The sequence below is a fragment of the Dermacentor albipictus genome, chromosome 6 (genome assembly GCF_038994185.2).
Source record: "Dermacentor albipictus isolate Rhodes 1998 colony chromosome 6, USDA_Dalb.pri_finalv2, whole genome shotgun sequence".
Taxonomy (NCBI): Eukaryota; Metazoa; Arthropoda; class Arachnida; order Ixodida; family Ixodidae; genus Dermacentor; species Dermacentor albipictus.
In genome coordinates, this window is record NC_091826.1 from 74,920,540 (window position 1) to 74,947,948 (window position 27,409).

The following is a 27,409-nucleotide window of genomic DNA, read 5'->3' on the forward strand; positions in this document are numbered from 1 at the left end:
GAAAGGAATAAAAGATAGCTGCCGCCGATCGCTGATACGCTGGCTACTCGCACCTGCCTGAGAGCATGGGTGTGTTTGCGTATAATAAAACTTCTTGCGTGACCGTGTAACGTTTTTAAGCCCTTTCGACACGTTTACTACCTCATTCTGCCAACTCTTCTTTGCTGAGGGTCAATTTTAGCGTCATTCTTAAGCTTCCGTTGCATGCCGCCGCGATTTTCAACCAGCCACCACAAGCTAAGCAAGGGAAAGCCGACCAATCGCAGACGCCGGCACCACCCTCTTCATCCGGTTATCGGTTTTAAGTGCACTGGCTCTGCCCTAGTGAATCCCTCTCCACTTGAGCGTTCTCCTCGCCTCTTGTCAGCCAATCAGATACAACAAGCCGCTCAGTGTAGGCAATGTTATTCGTTTTTCAAGCAAACAATAGGGACCTCCTATGAACGAGGAGAGCGTTTGATTGGTCTGTTCAGACAACCCTATGGGTGACCGCCCGGTGCTTGCGTCGGTGGTTACGCAAACTTGACGTCAAGAAATTGGAATAGAAACATATTGGAATAGTTTTACGTTATAGGGCCCCTTTACTGCTAATTGCTAAGCCTGAAGGTGCGGGGCGAAACTCCGGCAGTGGCAGCCGCACTCCCATGAGGGTGAAATGCAACACCGCTGTACTGTGCACTGGGTGAACGGTAAACAACCACACCTTATATAAGCTAATCCGCACTCCCCTACTTCGCTCGTATGTTACTCATATCATAGTATTTACACGTAAGAAAACAGAATTTATAGTTTATTCCTCATTTATGCCTTTGAAATAAAACAATTCCCCGCTACGTTTTCCCTTGACGTCACTGCTGACTTTATATCTTTGTGCACCAGTAAAACGCACGCATGCGCACGTGCTTGTGTGTGGCTCATTTCTGAAACGCCGCTTTTGCGATTTTATTTTCTAGGCGTAGGTAGTAAAAGCTTGCGTGAGTGCTTACCTCCAAAGAGAGTTTCAGAGCACACCCAATGCAGGTATAGCCAGATGGCTGCAGTTCCCTCACAACATCTTGAAAGCCTTTTAGAGTTGTTTCATTCACAACAACCATGGGGTGACGCACCTCCGCGGTAGTGCTGAACGTGACGATAGCGAGAGTGACTATGTTGTCGCGTAAACACCACAGGAAGCGGTCAACGGCCTCTTTTACTGTTTCTAGTCGCTGGTAGTCCTGCAATATGGAAGACATGAGGAGCAGACATTGTGAAGAATATGCAGTACTCTCGGAATACGAGAAAAATAACTTTCAACTTTGTTGTGTGTGGTGTCACCATGGTACCGGTGTGTCAAAAAGAACAGGAAACCGGGACAAGTCACCGGATTACTACATATTGTTACATTTGGATCATTCACAATAAGCTATTGGCCTTGTCTACAACTGACAGAGGCGCTGAAAAGAGCGCTCAGGGGACCTCACTTGGGCATTCGGCCTTTGTGATCTGCTACGCTACGCCTAGAATGGCATCATTTTCACGCGTTTGCTGGCATTCTGACTGCAAGCTTGCTATGTGCGGCACCCTCCAATTACTATTTGTAGATTTTTCTAGTGTTAGTCGTAAAAATTCCTGGGTTGCGAGGACAGCAAACGCTTTATATTTAATTTGCCACTTGGTGTTTCAGCCCAGTGGTTACGGCGTTGAGCTGGTAAGCTTGAGGTCGCTGATTCAACCCCGGCCACAATGGGCTTATCTGGATGCACGAAAAGTTACCCCAGCTGGGCAAAATTGATCCCCTATTCGCCAATACAGTGTGCCTAATAATCACATGGTGGTTTTCGCGTGTGAAATCGAAGTTTTGTCTTTTAATTTAGACAATATATTTCCTCACGGACCACAGTCCTCGCGGACAGGAAGACAGGAAGACGATCTCGTGACACAGCCATTCAACCTCGCTACAAGCAAGTAAACAAGAGTCTACACAGCTTTGAAAGTTGAACCATGATGCAGGGCTCACTTGCATAATGTTCAGAATTCTAAACAGATTGCAGTCCGTGGTTATTATTACAATTAAAGGAACCATCGCAATCAGTCGTTCTGTTAGCGCTGCGGTAATATCTCACATTTATACACAATACACGATTTGTTTAAATAACTCTCTCAAGGTTACATCAGCAACAAAGGAGAGAGGACGCAAGGCAAAAAGCTGCGTTGTTGCAGCTTGAGAGCCACCCTGAGCCCTCTGCCGGGGTGTATAGACCAGCAGCTGATCACAACAATCGTGGAAGAGTGCACTCACAAACACAAACGAAATACAGCCACAAAATATCTACATCTGACACTTGCATGAAGTTACGCCTCTACTATCACTGGACGTTGTTTGACAAAACCTACTCCACATTCTATGCACTGGAAACTCATTTACAATCAACCGAGATACAATGCAAGTAAAATAAAGGTACACGAATCTATATATATGTTCTTGTCACAAACAATACACATTCAAACATGGGAATAAGGTTGAGTAATTTATGCCGTGAATCTGGGTACCTGGTTTGTATACCAATTGAGTACATTTTGTTCCTTCGCCTCTTTTTTTTTTACCTTGTAACTTCGCTGCACGTGCTAAAGCGTTTTCGCCACTTTCATCTGGCAAGGTAACACCACAGTATGTCATCACCTCTGCCAGATTGCTACACGTATTGTACAGTCAGATAATGGGTTTATAAGTAGGCTTAAGCTTCTTGGGTCGTTACTACATGTGGGACAGTGCATACCCAGAAATAGCAAAATAAACGTGTTGTAGAAACAGCAAATAAAAGTACTTATGCATGGACGTGCATATTTGTTTTAAAATGATCGAAAGAAATTGTGCGCTTGCCGCCGTACTGTTCTTGCTCGAATTCCGCTGAAAGACCACATTTTGGAATCAGCGTCGTTCAGTGTAACCACAGGAGCAGTTAATTGCCTGGCGTTCTTTTTTAATGCCAATATACCTTCGTTAATAGGGATCAAAACTGCGTTCACGATGGCGCAAACAAACTTGTCTCGACGCCTGCCGGCAGTTCCAGAAACCAGCTGGTCAAGGAGGGTTCCCGCATATTGCCCGTTCTTCTAGAACACGCGCGGCAACCCTCTCCGAACAGCAGTTTCTTTCAGCTGCCGGCAAGCGTCAATGCAAGTTCTTGAGCCGTTACGGCAGCAGCTTGTATCCCCACGAATGAAGGCAACTTTGCGTTTGTTTTGTAATATACCATGCAAATAATTGTGCCAAGAGTTGCATTGAATGATGTATGTTCTGAAATGCGGTCTTTCTGCGAAATATGAGCGAGTGCTGTGTAGCGGTGAGCGTAAAAGCTTTTTTTCGAACATTTTAAGCGAAGCATAGCCCGGCTTAGGAAACTCGGCCGCACCGGTGGCTGTAAAACCCCTTAGGGCCGATTTACGCTCCGAGCCGCCCATCGCCGCAAGCCGCACCGCACGCTTGCGGTCGCGCGAAAGATTGCCCGTATCAAACACTTGTGCACAAATTTCGGTTTACAATGTGTAAGGTATAGACTGTGCACACAGTGTGAATGGTAATTTGTGCACAAGTGCTGGATACGTGCAATTTTTTGCGCGACCGCAAGCGTGCGGTGCGGCTTGCGTCGATGGGCGGCTCGAACATAAATCCGCCCTAAAACTTAGTAAAGTAGCAACACGCTCCTCCTCCGCTTTCACTCCTCCTCGTTTTTCCTCTCTATCATGCTCCCTCCTCGACCGCCGCGCCGCCTACACTGCTCGGGCGTAGCAACGGCGCCAACATGAGCTCCTCGTCACTTCGTAAACGCTTGTCGAAGAAGAGCGGCGCTGATGCACGGCGCGAGGTAAAGTCCCTCAATAATTTAAAAGTACCGACAGGCTTTGATCCAGCCGACAACGCCTGCGATAGGCTGATCGGTGACATGTGACCTTGCTCTGCCCCTTTGCTGCCATGAAAGTTCCTGCGCGCCGGGCGAAGTGCACGCGTTGAGCCTGTTGTGCTGTGCACATCGCTACGATAATTTCGTTACGGGAGGGCCGAAATGCCTTGTTGCTGTTCGGTTGGGTGCCGAAACCGGACGAAGGATGGCGAGAAGTTATTTTGCATCGCGCGCGGCAACCAGAACATAACCAGACGAAAAGTATGGTTACACAGTATTGGACGGACGGACTTTGAACCGTCGGTAACAGCATGCGAGGCAAGTAACATACAACGATACAAAGGTGTGACAGAAAGTATACACGTGCGTGTGTCGAGCGGTGATAGTATTCCACTCGCGTGCATGAATGTTGGCCGAAGTTTGTGGAGATTACGGAATTTAGTGCATTACGAGCCCTTTGACTTAGCGAGTGGAGTATGACCTAGCATGCAAGTAAATAGTGGGGCAGAACCGCATTAACTTGCTGACAAATATCCGCATTGCATTACGTGCCTACTTTACCTACCTACTTACTTACCATTACCTACTTTTACACTTTCCTGTGTTTGTGCGCGCGTTGTTAACTGCGCTTTACAACATGTCCAAAAAGTCATTTCCAACTCTCACTTCCGACTCTCAATATGTAAAAAATGTCATTTCCAATGTCCTAATCGTATTTTGTGCATTGCATATGTGAATAAATATATTCCTAAGTGCCTGCATTACTTTGCTTTTAAAAACGAATACTGCATAGCCACTGCTACTGGCCATCAAATAATGAAGCGTAATACAGTATATCAAAGTACATTACATGCAGCTACGAGCTCGTTCCTTCCAATTAAGTTTCCCTTACACTCGAAGATGTTTCAGTAATCGTCAATGGCATTTTACTGATGAAAAACACACAACTGCAAATTAACATAAGAAAAACGCCACAAGCGATACACGGATTGCCAGCAAAACCAGTGCAGTAATAGCTGGGCCAATCCGCGTGCGTTTCGTATAAGGGCCCTCTAATTCTTACGGGGCTTTAGCGGTGCGCGGAGGTGAAAAGGGATAAACACAACAATGCGCGTCATGATTCGAGTTTACGTGGCGACGTCGTACGGCTCACGAGAACAGTCAACCACATTCACAGACGCGTACACACTGCGCTTGATATTAGTGTGCCGCGAGATCAGATCGCGCTGGCAGCCCCAACACGATCGAGGAGACACGCTGACACGATCCATACCGCCGCTTCATCATGTCGCGACAGTTGCACTGGCTCGCAGCATTGAACCACAAGACACAGCAGTCATCGTGTAATCACATTCGGCGGCAAGAAGGCCGTTGGCGCACTCGTTTCCACACACACAGGATGTTGTTTAGTTGCCGTGAGGGTCGCGCGCTTAGAGAGTCGCACGTTTGAGCGACGTTACGTCAAAAGTTTCTCGGTCCAAGCGACTGTCAGCCTTCATTTTTATACTTCTTCGTTCAAACCAACCGCTATGAGTAGGCAGCACACTTACAAGCAAAATAATTCACAGAGCAAACGGGATTAATCGCAAGCAATCACCAAGGCTCGTGCAGTGATTGAGCGCAAATGAACGAAATGTAAACATGCGGAATCGAGGCGATCAAGCCCTCATTACGCTTTCTTGAGCGTTTTTCTTGGAGCGTTCATTTGAAATTAGAGGACTAAATTTAGCAGTTCGGGTCCTTCTTTCGTTTTTCGCCGCAGTCAGACACCAGTAGGTCTTATTTCCACGAGTATGCAGATATTTTTTCACCTCACGAATTCCGCGGCGCCGCGATTTAGCGTGGGCGCCGTCTGCTACAGGAACTTCCTAGGTCACGCGCGCGGCAGATGTCGCTACATTGAAAATTATATTAGAGGGAGCTTAGCGCGAGTAAAACCCCTCAATTTTTCAAAAGTAGCGCCATTCATAGATCTTGCCGCCACCTCGCTCACCCTGGCGCTTCCTCTTCCACACCTGTCTACCCAGCCTCCTCCGCTCCCCCATTGGCCAATCTGGGTCACGTGGAAGCGGGCGCCGCGCTTTTGTATATTTTTTCTTTCTAGAGCGGAGCAGGCGCCGCGCTTTTGTATATTTTTTCTTGCTAGCGTGCTCGGACCTCCATTGTTGAGCCTGCGCGAAGAAAGTACGGCAGGCACACTGACGGAGTGCGTTAGCGTAATAGCATGTGTCAGGCCGAGAACTTAATTGCGATGCCATGCTGCTGCGCCTTCGGTTGCCGCAACAGACACAGCGAGGGCAAAAAGCTTTTTGCTTTGCCATTCCGCGGGCGCAACGCAAAAAGAAAAGTGTGGATTCACAGGATCGGGCGGGTTGACTTCGAGGAAGGGGCAAAGAACGCACGGCTTCGCGAAGTAAGTGCACGACTCCTCACATCTTCTTTTGAGCCTAGTTGACACCTTCCGCTTCAAAAAAGTGTATGTGTTCATGCTCTGCGTGGTTTTAGCGCGTTGAAGTTGACTTTTTTTCGAATGTGCTCTCTTTGTTTCATGTAGTTTCGTCTTGTAGAGAAGGTGCACGCATCTGCAGCTGGCCTGTGACATAGAAGCGACAGCTCCACCAGAAGTTAGCACATTCTCGATGCTTTTGCAAGGCTCACTATGATTTATGGAGGCAGTCTTTTAGCTTCGAATGTACGCCCGCATGGATTAATTGGGTTTGTGGCCATTAACGTTTTTAACGTCCCGAAGCGACTAAAGCTCTGATGGAGGTCGTAGTGCATGGCTCCGGTTAACATTATCTAGGTCGCCAGGGGAGGTTTAACGTGCACTTTGATCGTGGAGTCGTACGTCGGCCGGTAAATTCCTCGTTGGCGTTTCATAATTCTCGCTTGGGCGTGCCAGTGCTGCTTTAGAAGTTGGTGCCTCAGCGCGATTGTATTTCTTCAATATATTTTATTTACTAGTTGTAACAACGTGCCATTATTTCGTACTATCGACGTCGCCTCCAGGGCACCAAAGCTGCAAGGGGGCACCAAAGCTAGAACCATGGCTGCATAAGGCTCGCCGAATCCTGTGCATGCCAAGGGAGTATAAGCCCATTTTTGTATGCGAACACTCCCTGCGCCGCCTGCTTTATTGTAATGTCACGTGCTCTTCATGGGCCTCCGTTAGTCGTTACATGTGCCCTCCTGGAGCAGTACTTGTAAAAAAAAAACAGTCTATCGTCACGATTGCCAAAGCACACACCCCGCAATGAAAAAAGCGGCCCTGTTGCCAGGCATCGCTCACCGCAGACAGTAGGAATCTCTCACGCGCCGGCCGAACAAAAGTATCCTGGAGGTACGTAAATGAACCTACGAAACCACGTACACATACTTTCACGCTGTCAAAACATGAAACTTTGGTAATTACGCGCGTGTTTGAGCACACCGCGTGCTTGCGCCGTGTTTCAGCAACACGAACTGTCAACGTGCGCGCACTTTACGCCTTAAAGACGCCTTGAATAATAGTCCTTTTCTCTATTTCTTCCACAATTCCAACACGACATGTTTAAGGCCAGTTGCCGACTGATGAAGCAACGTCTGTATTGAAAAAAAAACTGCTCCGGAGAACTCGAACAACCTTTTCCGCGGATTTCTTCCCGTAGCGTGTTGCCGTCGTCTGCTACGGCAGGCCCACCACCGGCGGCGCCACCGTCGAGGCCGCGCCGAGCGGAGGAAGAGGGAAGTGAATCGCGCTACTTTGGGAGATTAAGGGCCGATTTACGCTCAAACTGCCCATGGCCGCACGCCGCACCGCAAACGAGCGGTTCGCCAGTAATGGCCGACGTGACGTCACGACGGGCGGTCGTGAACTTTCGCCTCCGTGCGGCGACCGCATAAACAAGGCGCTGGTTCGAAGCGAAGCGGAACGCGAGGCCTAGACCGCTAGGCTGCAGCGGCAGTTTGTTTTTTGTGTGGTTTATTGTGATCATTGCAAGAGCTATTCAGCAGCTGCAAAGCTATTTGTCCAATGCAACAAGCAGCTGTACTCTTCCTGACATCTTCAGTCCGTGCGATCGCCAAAGGAAACAGACGGATGTGTGTTGTGTTTACGTGATGGTCGGAAGGAATGAAGCCGCCGATTTCGTGTGTTTTTCCGTTTTTTGCATGTGCATTACAAACGTTAAGGCCATCGCATACACCTGCATTCTAAGCAGGACACTAGTTCGGTACGCGGCTAAATAAAAAGATTGCGATCGCCCTCCTCAGCATGTGGTGTTCGTAGGGGTTGTGCGTGCGCGCTTCATCGATACGAAGATTGAAGTTTGTGCACTGTTCAGAAGTGATGACACGATGTGTAGTGATGAGCTTCTTTGTTGTGTCATCGCAGTCATTCGTAAAGTGCTGTTTGTGTCTTGCTTCGTGTGAGCTGTTTTGCGGGCTGCGATGCGCATTGGTGATCGCGAACACGTACAGAACGTTCGAGCGCTACAGTTCTTACTTTTACGAAGCGTAATCTGTACGTGCAATGTGTCGCAGTGGTGCTAGGCGTATAATTATTCGTTTCATTCAATATGCATATGTTCTGAAGTGAACCGTGCATAAGCTTTGCTGGCGAGTTTTGGTTCCAGCCCTTTCTGCCTCGTTCACGTATAGTGGGTATTTTTCAAAAGTTATTTGTGTGCTATGAAGGTGTTTGTAATCAATGTGGGCACGCTTAAATGTACTGTTCTCACGAACGCAAATTCCGGGCACCCTTCATTTTTGTCATGTGGACAAAAATGTATTGGTTTGAACAGCAGAAATCCTGAGGTATATTTCTAGATTAAGCAAAGCATACAGTCTTTTACTGAGGGATGTGAGCACCCTGCATCTGCAAGAAATTCAGCTGCTTATTTCTTGTTAGCATCTGAGTACACACTGTTAGTGCCAACGCCAGTGCCACGGCATGATAAGCATATAATGTGTGAAAATTAGATACTTCCTTTTGATTCTTGACAATTTGCATTTTTTGATAAAAAGCCATATGCACGTAACAAAGCCTGAAGATGACAACACAACTGGTATGGTGAATATATGATTCGAGGATTGTAGCAGCAGAACTTAAGGAACACGGACACAGAACGGATGACTAGATGAGGATGCAGCTGCACTGTCAACTGATTTCTTAATTGAAATTACCACTCTTATTTATTTCGTTGCCATATCTCTTATCTGTCTGAGGCTGTCTCAAAATGGTGACCTCCTTACTTTTCAGAGCGACTGACGGTGTGCTTACACATTGCGCTCCTGTTTTACTTATCTCAAATGCACCAAGAATCTCCCAAGTTAGCCTATTGTGGTTCCTTTTCAGGACTTGCACTTCATGAAATTTGGGGGTGCACGGGCTTACTTAGCTATCGTGTCTCTTCTTGTTCATTTCGCAACGTTTGCAGTGCAAAGCCAGATTGCTGCCAGGGGTCCCTAAAAGTGATGATGCGTGCTATCTTGTTCGAACATTAGGGCATCTTCCTGTTTGCTCTATCTATTGTTTTCTACAGGACAGGAGGATGGCGTACACTGCTCCTTTGACACAATCGCAGCATCTACTCCGGTGCGCGATCTGGCATTGTGGTTCCTTTTTTTCCTGGTTCACTCGTGCGCACATACTTTTTCCCTTGTTTGGTGCTGAGCACACTGCTCGGATACTCTTTTACGAATCTTGATGAGATTGTGGGTCAGTCCATGCACGTATGTAATTTTTTGCACAATTGTTTTTGGCATCCACAACTTCAGGTCCACTTTTGCTTTCTTGTTTTCTCTTAATCTTCTCTACGAGGCCTTCAGCTATGCTGTATACCATTGACACGACATGTTTTTCCCTGCATTTTTCAGCCTACTTAACTGCTGCTGAAAACTTTGTTCATTTTGATGCTGGCATGATTTCTTTAGTACTGAACTAAACGCTGCACTCGCTATTGCCCTTTTTACAGTATTGAAATGGCTTGACGTGAAGGGAATAAATTGTCTCTATGCTCTGGGCTCGTAGCCCGAGTGTATATGTCCTGGTTGGAATTCTAGCAAAATGTCGAGCAACTGCAGGGGACTTGGTTAAAACACGTTGGCGGGCTAGTTGGTTAGAATCCATGGTAGTGTGTATAAGCGCGACTGGACGAGGACGAAGAAAGAAACAGATACACAGACACAGTGCGCAGGGGACTGTGGTTTGGTTGCTCATAAGGGAAGTTCATCTCTGGGCACGTTGATCGAAAGGGCTCCAGTACGGTGTCCTCAAGTTGTGGGTAATCAGTTGCATTCTCTTTCAATAGATGAAGTGCCAATAGTGATTGCACACTAAGAAGGAACAAAAACAGGACAAGGCGCTACTTGCAACTGTTTATTGAAGTCAAAAGTGGCTGATTGTATAGCCATGGGAAGAGGGGGGCGAAAAAAGAGGAACACCGATTATGAGAATGCGCACGTGCGAGAACACTGAAGATATATATGAAGGAAATCGCGTTTAATCTAAATCTAAAGCTTATCGATGTACATGCTTTCATTTGCGTAAATATTCAGAGACGGGGTGCTGACACAGGCGTCCCCTCTTTTCTTAATCTGGTTGGCCTCCAACAATTCATGCACCACGGAATCTTTACTTTTAAACATGATTGTTGTATCATGAAGCCTTGCTTCACGTACTTGTTTTTTGTCATTCCCGCGGGCCTTGCAATGAAGCGGCATGTTTGAACCTTATCCATTTTTCAATGAAAGCTTATGTTCCGGCAGTTATTCATTAATACATCGGCCAGTTTGGCCGATATACTCTTTCCCACACTTCAGCAGTATAGGACCCCTTCTCCACACTGATCAAAAGGGTTCGTACGTTTAATAGAACACCCGACTTTTTTGGAGTCATCCGAACCAATCGGGCGGCACAAAGTAGCAGGGCGGCACAAAGTAGCAAGTTTTCGGGGCGCAGGAAAACCACAGGAATTTTGTATGTCACGGCGATGTGTTTAAGATTATGCGCCACTTTATGAGATTATGATATCACCACTGGTTTAGCTTTCTTTTCGAATGTTTGACCTTCATTTGTTTTTCTTTCTTTTTTCACATTTTTCAATAACGCCTCCAAAACTGCGCTTAAAACCAAGCAAGGAAAGCCAGCCTTCCTCAACTTCAAAATCTGTTCGTCAAAGCTTGCTTGTGCCTTATGACAGCACGATTTTTTCAGGGCGGATTCGAGGCACATACTGGTAGTCGCACGTTCAACAGTCTTGTAGTGTGCAGACTCATACGGCAACAATTCCTTGCGGGCATGGGGTTGGTACATACAGTAGGAACCTTCGTCAGTCAAGATCTAAAAACTGCAAGCTGTTATCCTTGGCTAGTTCAAAAGTAAAATCTAAGCCTTTGCCTTCCTGTTTAATATCATATAAAATGCCCTGCACAGTATGCGAGTACGTCGCAAGAGATCATTCCGTCAGTACAATGAAAAATCGTCAACATACCTAAAAACCTTGACTACTTTGCCTCCGTCAAACACCTTGGATAGCGCTCTGTCGATGCCCGCAAGGAAAATGTTGCAAAGTAAGGGAGCCACGCACGAGCCAATACAAACTCCTTTCTTTTGCACATAAAACTGCCATTGAAAACAAACAGCTGTTGCGCACAAATAAAATTCAAATATATGAACCCTTTTGTTAAGTGTGAAGAAGGGGTCGTATACCGCTGAAGTGTGGGAAAGAGTATATAGGCCAAACTGGCCGATGTATTAATGAATGCTTGCCGGAACATAAGCTTTCTTTGAAAAATGGATAAGGCTCAAACTTGCCGCTTCATTGCAAGGCCTGCGGGAATGAGAAGAAACAAGTATGTGAAGCAAGGCTTCATGATACAACAATCATGTTTTAAAGTAAAGATTCTGTGGTGCATGAATTCTTGGAGGCCAACCAGATTAAGAAAAAAAGGGACGCCTGTGTCAGCACCCCGCCTCTGAATATTTACATAAATGAAAGCATGTACATGGATAAGTTTTTGATTTAGATTAAACACAATTTCCTTCATATATATTTTCAGTTTTCTCGCACATCCGCATTCACATAATCAGTGTTCCTCTTTTTTCGCCCCCCTCTTCCCATGGCTATATAATCAGCCACCTTTGACTTCAATAAACAGTTGCAAGTAGCGCCTTGTGCTGTCTTTGTTGCTTCCTAGTGTGCCATCACTATTGGCGCTTCATCTATTCGAAGCTATGCACCAACTAGCCCCTCAACGTGTTTTATTGCATTCTCTGTTTGGCACAGTATCATGAAGTCGTCCACATATCGATAGATCCGTGTGACACGCCTTTCTTTGATGGATCCTTGAATTTCCTTGTCGCATGCTGCCAAGTACAAGTCACTCACGATTGGTGCTATTTTTGATCCAATGCAGACCCCTCTTTTTTGGACAAACAAGCTACCATCATGTACAGTGATGGTGGCAGCGAAATAGGCGCTCAACAGCTCGAAGAAGGTCTCCACAGACATCCGTACGGAGTTTTGAAATGGAATGGCTCCTTGCTCCAGCATCTCTCTCAGTACATTCATCAAATCCGCATGCGGTATTGAATAATACATATCTTCGACGTCAATCGAGAACCCGTACGAATAGTTCATTTCGTACATTCTTATCTCGAAGGTTAGTTCTTCAGAGTCCCTAATCATGAACTGATCTTCTACCCTAACTTGAGAAAGTTGCGTGAAAAGGTGTGCTGAAAGCAGCAATTGCCATGTGTCTGCTTCCGATAAAATGGCGTGGAAGGGGCTACCAATTTTATGGCTTTTTCCACTGAAGAACACCGACAGCATGGTAGTTTTAGCTGCTTTAACCTTGTTGCACAGCTGGCTACCATTAGTTGTTTCTCCTAGAAGCATCTTGACCTTTCTTTTTGCTTTCTTTAGGTCTTTATTTTCTACCTTGCAGAAGTTCTTGTTGATGGCTTCTAACGCTTTTGTATTGTAGCTGCTGGCATCATATATTACATATCCCCCTTTGTCTGAAAGGCACCATATGAAGTTTTCTTTTTTCAGTTCCTTTACAGTTTTAACAAAACTGTGCACATGGCGTTTGCATTCTTTTGAACGAGCCAGTGTATCTACTTCGTCAGCCACAACTCTGCTAGCGTCCTCTTAATTCGCTTTTTTTGCTACTCGTCTGATAATGGCAAGCTTCACTGCTGCGTCTAGTCTCGGGGGAAGCGCAAATATTGGACCAAGTTCCAATACTTCTTTAGCAGGTTGTGAAAGCTGCAGCTGTCCTACTGTGACCATTGAGTTCTTGCTTATCTCCTCGTACTCTTTTTGACCTTGTATTGTTGACTTCAAAATTGGCAGGAACCACTTATTTCCACATGTGTTCAGTGTTAAAACTGCCGCTGGCGAAGTGAAGACGATAGGATTTTTTGCCAGAGGATCTCGCCTTGAGGAAGTCGGTGAGTAGGCGAATCTGTTTCCATATTTCAGCCCGCAGTATCTTCCTAATTCTTCTTGCTGTGTCCTTGGGAAGGCGACAACATCCCGAGTAGCAACCTAACGTCTTCCACTGAAACATTCTTCTTGATGCAACATGAGGATAAGCAGGCCCAGCAAGTGAAGAAGGCAATGTGAAGACATATTTGTCGTGAGTCAAGCAGATGCAGGAAACAAGTAGGAACGCTCAGAGTCCTGAAAATGAATGTCAAAAGGGTGTTTAACGGGGCAAGTTATTTCATTCTTCGAAGATTGTAGCAGCAGAACTTGAGGTACTCGGACACAAAAAGAACGACTGGATGAAAACGCAGCTGCACTGTCAACTGATTTCTTTATTGAAATTTCCTCTCACTTTTTTCATCCCTATATCCCTTCTCTCGTATATCTGAGGCTGTCTCAGAAAGGTGACTTCCTTCCTTGTCATGGCCACTGATGGTGTGCTTACACATTACGCTCCTGTTTTACTTATCTCAAATGCCTCAAAAATATCCCGAGTTAGCCTACATTGTTCCTTTTCAGGACTTGCATTTCATGAAATTAGGGGATGCATATGCTTACTTGGCTTTCTTGTCCCTTCTTGTTCATTTCTATTTAACTGCGATTGCGTCAAAGGAGTAGTGTACGCCATCCCCCTGTCCTGTGGAACACAATACACAGGGTAAAGAGGAAGATGCCTTAATGATCGAACAAAAGAGCACGCATCATCACTTTCAGGGACACCTGGCAGCAATCTGGCCTTGCATGGCAAACGTTGCAAAATGAACAAGAAGGGACAAGATAGCTAAGTAAGCCCGTGCACCCCCAAATTTCATGAAGTACAAGTCCTGAAAAGGAACAACAATAGGCTAACTCGGGAGATTCTTGAGGCATTTGAGATAAGTAAAACAGGAGCGCTATGTGTAAGCACACCGTCGGTCGCCTTGACAAGAAAGGAAGTCGCCGTTTTGAGACAGCCTCAGACAGATAAGAGATATGGCGACGAAATAAATAAGAGTGGTAATATGAATTAAGAAATCAGTTGACAGTGCAGCTGCATTCTCGTCTAGTCGTCCATTCTGTGTCCGTGTTCCTTAAGTTCTGCTGCTACAATCCTCGAAGAATGAACCAACTAGCCCCGTTATACACCATTTCATCAATATATGGTGCTCTTTGGCTGCTGGAGCATGTAGTATTTATGTAAGTGTTGAAACAATTATTTGAAGCTTTTGGTATTGCATAGGGATATGTGAATATTTGCAACTTTGTAGTTATGCACCGAATAGTGCCCTATTTGATTTGATGGTCTCTTTTCGTAATTGTGAATATTTTTTTCACAACTTTCGGGCATTTCAAAATGCCAACCGCACCCACATAAACATTAAATTTGAGAAAAGTATGGTAAGTTTTCACCACGACAAGCATACTATAGCCATAAAACATGACAACTTGCATAGTGGAGCAGGCTAGGTCGATTGGGTAGCCACACTTTACAGGCTCTACAGTAGTCATTTGCATCCTCTGAAGAACCCTGTGCATGCGAATAAAGTACTTGTTTGCTTGTAATGCTCAATTTGTGTTTTTAAATACAATACTTAATAATGTTGTTTATGATAGAAACTTTCTAACTTCAAAAATACCGGGATGGAAACATCAGTTTGTATTAATTATGGTAATGGCTATTCACTTTTAGAAAAGTATTCGATTCAATTTGCTTCTGGCACTATTCTATTCGGTCTCAAAAATCTCTATTTGCTGACCTCTAATATTGCACCTTTTTTGTGCTGTCTTTCAAATGTGCATTGCAAACAAGACACATAAATGTCAAGTCGGAGCATATCACATATAATTAAAGAAAATTTCCCAGTGGGCTAGTTGGTTCGACATTACACTGTTGCACAAAGTTACGAAGGGACAGGACTTACGAAAAACAATGCACTGCACCCGAGTGCAAATTAACAACTGTTTTATTTTCTGGAACATAACACCTTCATATAGCGTACTTGCATGTGCAGGGATGCTCTTACCAGTCGAGCCATGCCATCCATTGTCAGTCATTAAGCTAATCTCTTTGCTGCTGACTGATATAGATGGCACATGGGGTAATCTTGTTGTACGCTTCCATGACTTTTTTTTTAGTTACTACATTTCAGCAAGATCAGATCCCCATCCTCTGGAAGGTATGGCATGAAGCGCAATATATGGCAATGTCTCTGGGTGCTTGTATCAGAATGCAGTTGTGTCGATGTTCGCACAGACAATCATTTACGCACCTGTCTGTTTGACCCACATAATCAGCCCCATGTGTCAAAGGTATTTTGTAGACCACGTCTATCGTGCATTCAATCGATCCTTTAACGTGGTTTATAGTGCATGCATTCAGGGTATTCCTATCGCGGGTTTCCCTTTAGCTTTTGTCGTGCTGTGAGGACCACTCTTTCGCTCATTTAACCGAGCGAACGAGTTCAGCAAATGATGAGAGCGAACGCAGCATGCAGTGGGAGATGAAAAAAGTAGCAAGTGAGAAGAGGCACGAGGAAGAAAGCGGAGAGGAAGGTGCAGCAGAACGATGAGGCAGTAAGCAGAGGAGTGTATGTCGAAAGCGTGCGAATGAAAGCGAAGTGCAGCGACGGTAGCTACGAGATGATGCCAGAGTAGCACACGATGTCTAGGAGGTTTGTTGGCGGTGGCTTTTGTGAATCACGCCCACGCGTCACCCATGCACTGGCTCATGCAATCTCCAGATTAGCGAGGCAGTGGCGCCATTCTTCGCTCCGTTTGTAACATGCCACACGAGACTGATTGTCCACACCAGCGAAATGACAACACGTGTAAAGCTGCACTCAAATTTCGTATTAGGGAGTATCGTAATCGTCTGAATTTTTTCTGTCAGTTGAATGTGCTCTGAAGTAATTAACATTGAAGAAGCATCGCTGGTCGCTTATGCTCTTATGCATCTCAATATAGGTATTGTATCAAAGCAGATTCCTTGCTTTGTACACGTCTGTTTCCAGAGCTGTCTCTGTACATTTTACACTTTATAAAGAGGGGAGGCTAGGGAACAGCTTAGAAGTTGTATCAGTGCAGACACCGAGCAGACGGCACAGCGTGATGAACACATCTTGAAGGGCATGCAGCCTTCCCACTAGCTAAGGAGCCCAGCAGCTTCTCCAGTGCTGTAAGGAACTACTGAGATGGAGTACAGCTCACAGAACACATTGTATTGCAATTATTTATTTTGCACTAGGTGTCATCTGCTGTAATGTACGCTATGCAAATGCTCCTTATGCAATTTTTTGCACGTGTGACGACACAGCAAAGCACCTTCTCTGCCTCAGCCCAACTGTCACATATCTGTACACGTGTACATGTGTGATAGCGTGACCCTTTCTGTCTCGTGGGTCATATTGCAATCGCATCACCCTCACCCACTATGTGTATATAATCGCTGGCCGCCAAGCTGTGGTGTGCTTTTTGTCCTTATATTTCTTGGCTGTCATTCTGTCCCATTAAGTTGCTGCCATGCAATAAAACATGTTTCAAGTTCAGTCTGCCTTTTTGTTCACGGAAGCCCTAGAACACGACACCAACCGTTCACGCTAATAATGTGTTCTGTGAGCTTTACTCAATCTCAGTAGTTCCTTGCAGCACTGGAGAAGCTGCTGGGCTCCTTAGGTTATAGGAAGGCTGAATGCCCCTCAAGATGCGTTCATCGCGCTGCGCCGTCTGCTGGGTGTCTGCCTTCCATCCTGTCACTACATGCTCCATGGTTAGAGGATTGACGCAAAAAAAGTTTCGATGCCATAACCATAAGCATTGCTTGCGTTCATGCGACAGCAGAGCTTTGCTTCACCTGTACACTTTCCCTCCATTTACCTTGCAGCCACCTTAATAAACAGCATGGATGAATGCCCTAATAAATTTCACTTGTGGCACAGCTTCTGCTTGGCGTCTACTTGCTGGAATGAAAGCAGTTTAGGAAATAATCTAAAGCTCCATTTTACTGACTGCAGTATTTATCGTGGGTGCAAAGAGGGAGTTGCGAAAGAAAGCCTGTGCGCAAATACAAGGAAATGTACTAGGATGCTGATCAAAAGTTTTATAGGTGTATTGTGTAAAACCACAATTACATACAGGAATGACATGACACTGGTCATAACTTAAAGCAACGGTTCATGGGATACACATATACGGGCACATAAACATGATGCTCAATGCAACTTTGAGTTGAAATGATAGTCGCTTTTCAGATAGAAGTGACATGATGACATACTGGTAATCAATTCCTGTTAATTCTTTATTCCCAGAATGATCAATTGTAAAATACTTGCACCCAGATACAATAACGCATCTCCGAATCACAGCTGTCACATCCCATCTGCCCTATGCAACTTTGCCACATGAAATGGGAAACCCGTTGATATAATCAGCTACGGATTATGCCAGTGTTATGCTGTTTCTTGCAGTTTTGTCCTTCACGACTATTTGTGTAATGTGAAAAATAGCACCCTGAAGTTCTAAATGTTATGTATACTATATGACAATCCTATTCTTTTTCCGTGATCAGAGGAGGCTTTTGTGTCAGTATATAAATTGGAAGTTTTTTAACAACGAATATGTGACAAGCCTCCCAAAGGCTAGCAGGCTAGCACAGTAACGAAAGTATCTTTTAGCCATATTGGCACAAAACTTTCCCATAGGCTTTTTTTTTCATAAAAGCCAACCAACCACACATCTCTTGATCTAGCAGATTTGTCTTTTATGCGACAAGTCTGTGTTGTTTTCCTTGCAACAAGTACTTTTACATGTGTCCACAAAACATTGGTCCTTCATTAAGTTTATTTTTTTCTACAACTTTCATGTTCTTTGGTAACAATTTATTGTGCATTTTTGGAAGCTCTTCATACAGCAGCCATTATTTCTTGGAAGGCTTCTTTGCAACGAGGCTCTAAAGTTGTTGATAACTATTCAAGTAGCTTTTTTAATATAACAATTAGCCTTGCATTTAAAACTTATCCTTTGTCCCCAATAGTTAGCTATCTTTTGCATTAGCTGGTTAAGAGGTAGTACCTAAATCTATGGAAATAAATATTGCTACTACAAGTACTAACGTTGTCGTGTCACTATTCAATATTTGATGCTTACTATTCTTGTTCAATTTGTGTTTGAAAGAAATTAACCTTCGCCCACCTCTACTTCTTATACGATGCACAAATATGCGCCCAAGCCATATTTGTGCTTTCTAAAGCCTTACTTTGCTGCATATAATAGTGGCAAAAAGCAGCTTTTCAGAGAGAACTTGATTTTGTTGTTCTGTGTATTCTGTTCTTCTGCCATAAGTATAGTGAATTAATAACTATGTTGCACACAAATACACAGCCTCTCAATGGAACAGACATTTATTTGATACATGAATTCGCACCCTGTTCATCTGGATTTCAAAATTATGCTGATTGTGGCAAGCCTCTAGTATGTACAGAAGCATGTCTATGATGTAGTCTGAGGGTATATGTGCAGTGCTACTGGGAAGCTAGCTATAGTTCGCACAGCAATGCACCAAACAAGGTTGTTGCTTAATTGTTATAAAGAAAGGCAGCATCAGCTAGGCTGTAAGGGCAACGAAAATTATTTGTGCAATTCACCAAATATACAAACAGAATATAATATGACTATAATGCCTTCTGCTAGTTAGTATTTCAAGTGATTAAGAAAATGATACAAGGGCTGTTGGGTTAATCTGGTTTATTTGTCATGTTAAAACACAGGCTGTGAAGTTAAATTCAGCATGTCTAGGTTGTTAACATGTCTAAGTAATTACGAAATTGGGGAGGTGGCAGTGAGACTCCCTGGGGAAGCAATACCTCAGTTGTACTGATGGTATGGCTCGATTATATAATTTCATCATTGCTTGTTTAGAAATATGACGGTGGGTTAGAACCTATGAAATGCCACAACAGCAAGGCTCAACATCCATCCTTACTTCTCAGAGGCTTAAAGAATGATAAACAGTTATGCTTCAGAGAATATTTTGGTATGAAATATATGCCATGTTCATTTCAGTGCAATGGAAAGAGGTGATTGAGCACAGCCATGCTATTGTAGCATGCGTGAAGGAATACAGGAGAGCCTGGGGGCAATATATGTAATAGAGTGAACAAGTAGCTGTGACTTGCGAGGTAATTTACTCCGCAGAGGATGCTGCAGTAAGGTTCGTGCCACAGTAAGCAATACGAGAATGAGTAAAAGATTGCTTGTAGATTATGGATTTGTATGACAGATGAGAATGTGCACCCAATTTGCCACTACGCATTTTTCTCTATTTTAAGTTAAGCACACAGTGCGAGTCACTATGGCTTCTTAACTGGAAATTTCTGCGTTCTGTTTCACAGTGTTTATGGGGCTTTCTGCATTCATTTGACTACGTATGAAGTGATTGCATGATAGAACATTCCCACATTACAGATTTACACAGAACATAATATGAATCATCATAAAGCTCCACCCAAGAAACTGTCTGTTGGTTATGAAAATAAAATGGCGACAAACATTCCCTTCCTTTCTTGTGCTGCCCCGCACATGCTGCTAATTAACTAATGTCTACAATGCAGACATTCTGTTCTTTCATTAGGGGTAGGTGCAAGTTGCCCTGACACAATTAACATGCATTCATTGCCTACAAGCTACTGCATGTTGGAATCGGTGTTACAGCAGGCACGGCAAATGTTCTCCCCTACTTGTGTCTTGTGCACCATATGAGCCAGCATTCTATTTCATTGTCGTGTATCTGTTTAAGCTATTACTGATTCAGAAAGGCAAATATAAAACGACATACTACGTCAACCATTTCGCATGCAAGATCACTGCACTCATTGCAAAGCTTATTAGAGAGGTTTAGATCAGGGGGATGCAATTGTTGAGGCTCGAAGTACTAGGGGGCCTCAATGCTTGCGTCCCCTTAATGTAGATCTCTATAGTCGCTTGATAATCTTGCTTTGCTTTGAGATGAAGTACACGTACTGTGCACCTGTTTGTTAGCCTATGAATTTCTCTTTCTTTTTAATGTGGCTGTGCATTAGCTAGCTAGGTTGTCACTACGTGAATGACCTTTGGGCCAAGCCCTACGCAATCAAATAACATTACTTTGCTATAGCTCACTGACTGTGCAAGCTTCTTTTTATCTAGGGAAAAGAATAAATAGAGAATGCATGCATAAATGATGTTGACAGCAGCAAATGGTCTCAAGGCAATCACCCTTGATTGTCGCCATTGCTGAGAGAGCAAGCATGTCTGTATTCACTTTGACCACAGGCTGTACGATGTTTAAATGCTGATAGAAGTATGGATAAATAGTGAAGGGGCAGCAGATTGGCCACCCAGGCCTTTATGCATGGGCATTGCTGCCTTGTGTGCCCTGTAAAGCTCTGTCATCTCTTAAGGCATGAATGACATAACACTACTTCTATTGGCAGGAACATTTTTAGCACCAACAAGAAATGTAAACATTAGGTGAATTCACGCCTATATGTGGTGTTTTTTCAGCAATATGAATTAATATTTGTTTTCATGCAAACATTCTTCTCTTGAAAACATATCTGACAAGCATCTCTGCCTGAAGAAGTAACTGTGATATGTACATATCACTTTTATGTATGTCATAATTGTATGTCACCATATATATATATATATATATATATATATATATATATATATATATATATATATGTTATTTCGCTGTCTGCGAACTTTTGTGTTGTTTAGTAATTATGTACATGTCATGCATTTTTCGCCTTTCTTTACTTTCTGAGCGCGTATCATACCAAGTTATGCGAAAACATTTCTTGTGAGAAACAGAAGTAAAAGCGATGCGCGGCGCGGACAGGAATACAGGTAAGTAAATGCAGGCGGGGCACGGGGAAGGGTGGGGAGGGAGCGGAGCGGGTTGTCATAATAATAAAAAAAAACAACAACCGAAGAGCGTTAAGGCGAGGAGGTGCCACGCGCCGGCTTTTTGTGTTGCCTTGAGAGCATAGACAATCGTGGGGGCCGCCATTTTGTCAGTGTATCGCCCTGATGAACCAGTGAGCTTCCACAATTTATCTCGTGGTTTGATTTCTATTTCTGAAATTGTGAAACCTCAATGGATTGCAAAACTAAAGAAAAAATGCATCAGCCATGCTTTAGTTTCATTATTGGATAATGAGAATTCGCTTCTGTCATCATATCTCCAACACAGATTCATCTTGAGTGTTTGTTTTATGCCCTTGCTGTACTTAAGTTGAGCAGGTATCGCAGATCCACTGCATTTTATCACAAGCGGTTTATCACATTTATCACATGTTATCACAATATATGCACTATTGGCGTGTTCTGTTGACTAGATTGCGCAGATCTTTGAGTATTTAAGCACATGGTTCTTTGTAAGAAAGCGCTTGTCCTTGTGTTGCTCCTTTTCTTCGTCCCTGTTTGTTTTGCGCACCATAAGTGTTTTAAAAATGAATTTTAAGCCAAATATGCAGATACCTAAGCGTATGACCCGACGGCGCATTAGATCAAGGGGTTGACTGGCCATGAGGACGCACTGCTTGCTGTCACTTAGCATTTTCAAATCTGAGTGAGGAAAGTGTTTGCGCCAAACTAGATCCATTACTGCAAGAATAAATAGGAAAAAAACATAACGAAAAAAAAATTCGCCGTGCGACGAAGAATCCAACCCTGGACTGCAGCGGTCACAGGCACGTTACTCCAACGCCAGCGCTGGAACTTGCCCAACGTGCTTTTCTATTCTAGTAACCACTGCCTCAAAATTGTTATAGCGATCTCCGCGTTGATTTTGTTGATTTGGCGTTTTACCGGCCGATTCTTGCGCAGTTTGCGTAAATCCTACTGTAGCCTCTAACCATATAACGTAATAACCGCCTAGAGCCGCTTCTGAACACCACTGCCGCTGAACAACGAGCTTTCCGCCAGGTTAACACAGATTGCAGTCGAAATGCGCTACGGCAAAAAGATTATCAGTTTCATGCGACATGAAAATGTGTCATGTCAGTGTCACCAGCGCCCACCTGTGGCGCAAGGAAGTACCGGCCGTCATGTTGTCCGAGCATCGCGGTCCAACCGCTGAGCACTGCACGTATTTTACCCATTGCACTGTATTCCGAAGGCCTAGCGAACCCTCTCAGAATGCGGTTGCGGAAGAGCATTCCCTTGATGTATCCACCATTCCGCCGTATCTTTAAGGCTACAAATTATATTGTTTGACCGTACGGCCGACGTAGCTTTAGAAAATTCAAACGAAATAATTATGGGGTTTTAGGTGCCCAAAGGACTTCCTGAGGCACGCTGTAGTGGAGGACTCCGAAAATTTTGACCATCTGGGGTTCTTTAACGTGCACTAAACCTAGAGAATTCAAAAGAAAGAAAGCGCCGTACAGCCTCTGAAAATTTTATTCAGCTATAATGCGTTTCCCTATTTTCTAAGGTTTTTCTTGTTTTTGTTTTTCTGCTATATGTCTTGCGTTCTAGCTGCTTATTCAACCAAGTACAAGCAAAAATATACTTCTCAGTTTTCTTGTTTTAGTTCAGTGCACGCACGCAGGCAAAGCCGAAGAGTTGGTCTAAAAATTAATCTGCAGAAAACTAAACTAATGGTTAACAGTTTCGGAAGAAAGCAGCAATTTACAATAGGCAGCGAGGCCCTGGAAGTCGTAAGGGAATACATCTAATAGGGCAGGAAGTGACGGCGGATCCGGATCATAAGGCGGAAATAATCAGAAGAATAAAAAATGGCTGTGGCTTAGCTAAGGTTAAGCCCAAGATGCGAAGCATACTAGCCTTTGTTTTAGTTGTTGAACCACTGTTTAGCCTGGTGAACTGCTGTTGCTTGGCTATATTTGGTTCGGCTAGACGAAGAAACAACTCATGCGTTACTCTGCTTCGCCTTCAAGAGTGGAACGCGACAGCGTTCCAGTCGACCCGCCAAGGGGTGTAAGACAATGGGCTACGGCGCAGCGACTACGCGCCCCGCATTGGACGCGGTGAGCGTCGAACAACGCAGCGTTCGGCGCGGCAACGAAATGTGCGCCTGAGCAAGCGACGCACGCCTGAGCCTTAGAAACAGCTCGTTTCGAAGGCAACACTGCATTCACTAGAGGCGCTTTTGTACCGCTTTGAAGCATCGTACTCGTGGCTCAGTGGTAGCGTCTCCGTCTCACACTCCGGAGACCCTGGTTCGATTCCCACCCAGCCCATCTTGCAAGAGTTGAGCCAAAGCCACCTAGAAAGAAGCGCAGCTGCTTATATACCGCCGCGATGCCGCGAGCGACGGCGCGAGTTGGAGCCCCGTTTCTCCTCTGTCGTGACGTCACGGTGTCACGTGGTATGGCATGGGGTCAAAGGTCATTGAAGGCGACACCGTCGCGCCTGAGGAGCTGGGTTGAGCTCTCGTAATATGCTTCGCATAAAATGGGCTGGAGTGCGTTTGGCAGGCATTCTCAGATCATGAACAGCAGGTTGTAATTATCCCTCAAGAGAAAAGTATATAATAGCTGTGTCTTACCAGAGTACTCACCTACGGTGCAGAAACCTGGAGGCTTACGAAAAGGGTTCTACTCAAATTGAGGACGACGCAACGAGCTATGGAAAGAAGAATGATAGGTGTAGCGTTAAGGGATAAGAAAAGAGCAGATTGGGTGAGGGAACAAAGGCGAGTTAATGACATCTTAGTTGAAATCAAGAAAAAGAAATGGGCAGGACATGTAATGAGGAGGGAAGATAACCGATGGTCATTAAGGGTTACGGACTGGATCCCAAGGGACGGGAAGCCTAGCAGGGGGCGGCAGAAAGTTAGGTGGGCGGATGAGATTAAGAAGTTTGCAGGGACAACAGGGCCGGGGTTGTCGGAGAAGTATGGGAAAGGCCTTTGCCATGCAGTGGGCGTAACCAGGCTGTTGATGATGATGGCACAAGAAGTTTGCAGGGACAACATGACCGGGGTTGTCGGAGAAGTATGGGAGAGGCCTTTGCCCTGCAGTGGGCGTAACCAGGATGATGATGATGATGACACATGATGCGCTTGCAGAATACATTGAATACAGTGATCTATGCAGATGCTGTCCCCTATTTTTGTCATCGGTGGACGAATCGCCCTCTAGAAGTATTCTCCCTACCCATGGCATGAGCAAAAAATAAATAAATAGATAAACAAAGGGGGGGGGGGGGGGGTACGCTGAGCCGGCTAACTGCAGGGACAGTCTGCGTCACCATGGATGTAATCAAGTTCAATTACAATTATCTTGCGATGATCAGCAGTGCTGCACAGACCTACGTAAACTTGTTTTGCCGACTAATTGTGCCCACCCTTTATGAGACTTCCATATCGCATTTTGCTTCAATGCCGACAAAAGGAGTGCATGCGTTAACGCACCTCATTGACAACCTAGTTTCTTAATAATGACATCATAAATCTTTCGTGATATGCAAAACGCTATGAGCAGCAACTAAGTTGGAATGTCTGCGGTCAACGGATTGGGCAATCGAACATTGTTGCCTAATCCAGGGTAGCGTATCGTGCTGCTGCCAAGTTCTAGCGGCGCCTGCCTATCGAAGCTCGACCGACGTTACTTATTGGGTAGCGTGGCGTTGTCGGCGGGTTGCAGGCATCCGGTAGACCATGGCGACCAAGCAAGGGTGAGGCGATTTCTACTGCGAAACTTGCACGGCTTATTCAAAGGTTATTGAAAAATAATGAGAAGAGAATGAAGTGATCAAAAGTACATTTCGGAGCCCCTTAAATAGGCTCTGTACACTTGTGGGAGGTATCTTGCTTCCGTCGACGTCATGTGACCGGCACAAAAAGAGGGCCCCTCCTCCTCTCGTTGTTAGCCACGAGAACGAGCTACAGGGACGCTGCGAGCGCCGCTCGCGTGACGTTAGGGCACGGACTCGGGCCTGTCGTCTGCTACAGTTCGGGTACAGTGACGATTGTTCGGGTGGCGTCGCGGTGCTTTCTGCGGAGTTTTCGTTTGTTCGCCCTCGTTCTTTCTGCTTGTATACTTATGATGGTCGTCTCAAATATATTTTTACGACGCCTTAATTCGCAAAAAAATTATTCAAAGAGCTAATTTCTTAGACGAGAATGCAGCTCTCAAAGGCAACGCTACAGTGCCAGCCGAAGGAGCGCAGATCAGCCCATTGCGGGTTTTTCATGCGCGGATCGACAACCGCAAAAACATGGCATATAAGAACCCAGTTATGATACCATACCTGCCGCGGTGCAACAAGTATGTCACAAACGCTGGCTATATATGAGATCTACAAAAGTTACCTTGCATTTAATCCGCTAAAACAGGTCTGCTCACGACGAGAGGTTCATGGTATAATATCGAATGTTTGCATTTTTTCAAAGAAACGCTCGGCAGTAACACGAGGACTTAACACTGACACCACTTGCTTTTTTATCTGCTTCTCAAAATTAGGGGGTTCTTCACGTGTTTATTTTAACTGGTGGTAATTTGAAGTAAAACTAATGAAGGCTTAGAGCTATTTGCAGAATACGAAAACGAATGTATCAATACATACTCCCTTTTCTGTGTTACACGTTGAACACACTTGAGAAATTTACTGGTGCTTGTTGCTTGAGGAATATACATGACGAATCTGTTTGACGAACTGGCACAGGCTGCTCGGCCGAAACGTTCTTGTGAAACAAGCATTTTCGACAGCATGGTTGCAGCCAGAAAGAAGTCGAAGTGCCAATCATTCGTAGTATGGGATATAGAAGATATCATAATTCCCTGGTGGAGGGTCAGAATTCAAGTGAAATATGTAAGGCTTGTGGTGTTTTCTTTATGAAAGTTTGCGAGGTTCTCGTTTATGTACCGACGAAACGAATAGTTCTCCGTTTGTATAATTAAACAACGCTGGATCGAACCATGGTGAGGCAGAAGCAGCTTGAATTTTCCTTCTCTAGGCAATCTAAGGTGCGCTGTAATACCTCGAGAATACATTAGGCATTCGAAATGGCACTGTAAAAATGTTTTCTGGTTTGACTTCGAAGTGGCAATGAACTGATGGGTTTCGCGAAAAATTGGTGCCTCGCCATACCGACAGTCGGGTGCTACCGTTGCATGAGGGGTGGGCCATATTGTCGATAAAGGCTACTGAGAGCCATCCTGAAACAATTCATCGCTTGCAATTGATTGGCTTTCAATCAACCATGAAACTTTTCTCTCAGGTGATTGCTACTATGGTATTTGTGAATTAACTACATAAATACTCTACATGACGCGCCGTCGAGTTCGCAGCAATGAGCAATTAGTTTTTAGGGGCCTGTTTCAGAGAGGCGTGAAAGTAGCAGCAAACGTTTTCATAAGAAATGCGCGCCTAATTCTTTATTTAAGCATTAATAAATGGCCATACTTGACAAGAGCTCACCAGAGTAATAACAATCGTGATGACAGCTTCACTGGACAGTGTCTTTCTAAGACGGATAACACGTTTGCGCCAGTTACCAAGATTTTTCTCCCATGTAAAATGCAATGTCTCTCATAGCTAAACACCAAGGGAACGGAAATTGTTTAGCGAAGCATCATACACAACTTCGCGTGTTGAATTTGCAGACATTCTTTTTACGCAAAATTTATGGACAGACACGGCACATATATGAATTGTAAAACCAGTAGACCCCTTCAACGCTACAGAGCTTGCCATATCCAAGCCGTACATTCTCTCGACTCCCACGGTTTCGAAGAATCAACTGTGGTTACGGCATGGCAGCAGAAAGAAGCCGACACACCCTTCAGTAAGTACGGCTCCAGCCATCCACACCCCAAGCATACAGCGCGCACGGCAGCTGAGCGAGCCGCAGCGAGCAGTCCTGCTGTAGAGTTTGCCTCGCGCACACACACACACACACACACACACACACACACACACACACACACACACACACACACACACACACACACACACACACACACACACACGCGCACACGCACACACACACACGCACGCACGCACGCACGCACGCGCGCACACACACACACACACACACACACACACACACACACACAAAAGAGGCCT

At 44.8% G+C, this 27,409-nt stretch overlaps 1 protein-coding gene across 2 annotated transcripts in view; it reads right to left on the minus strand.

Annotated features, from left to right (window-relative positions):
* LOC135897124 (calcium-activated chloride channel regulator 1-like) overlaps positions 1–27,409 on the minus strand; it is a 594,363-nt gene that overhangs the window by 148,668 nt on the left and 418,286 nt on the right. For both annotated transcript variants that reach the window (XM_065425694.2, XM_065425692.2), the window contains exon 10: positions 987–1,214. In XM_065425694.2, coding sequence (XP_065281766.2) covers positions 987–1,214 — 228 coding nt within the window. The remainder of the gene's footprint in view (positions 1–986; positions 1,215–27,409) is intronic.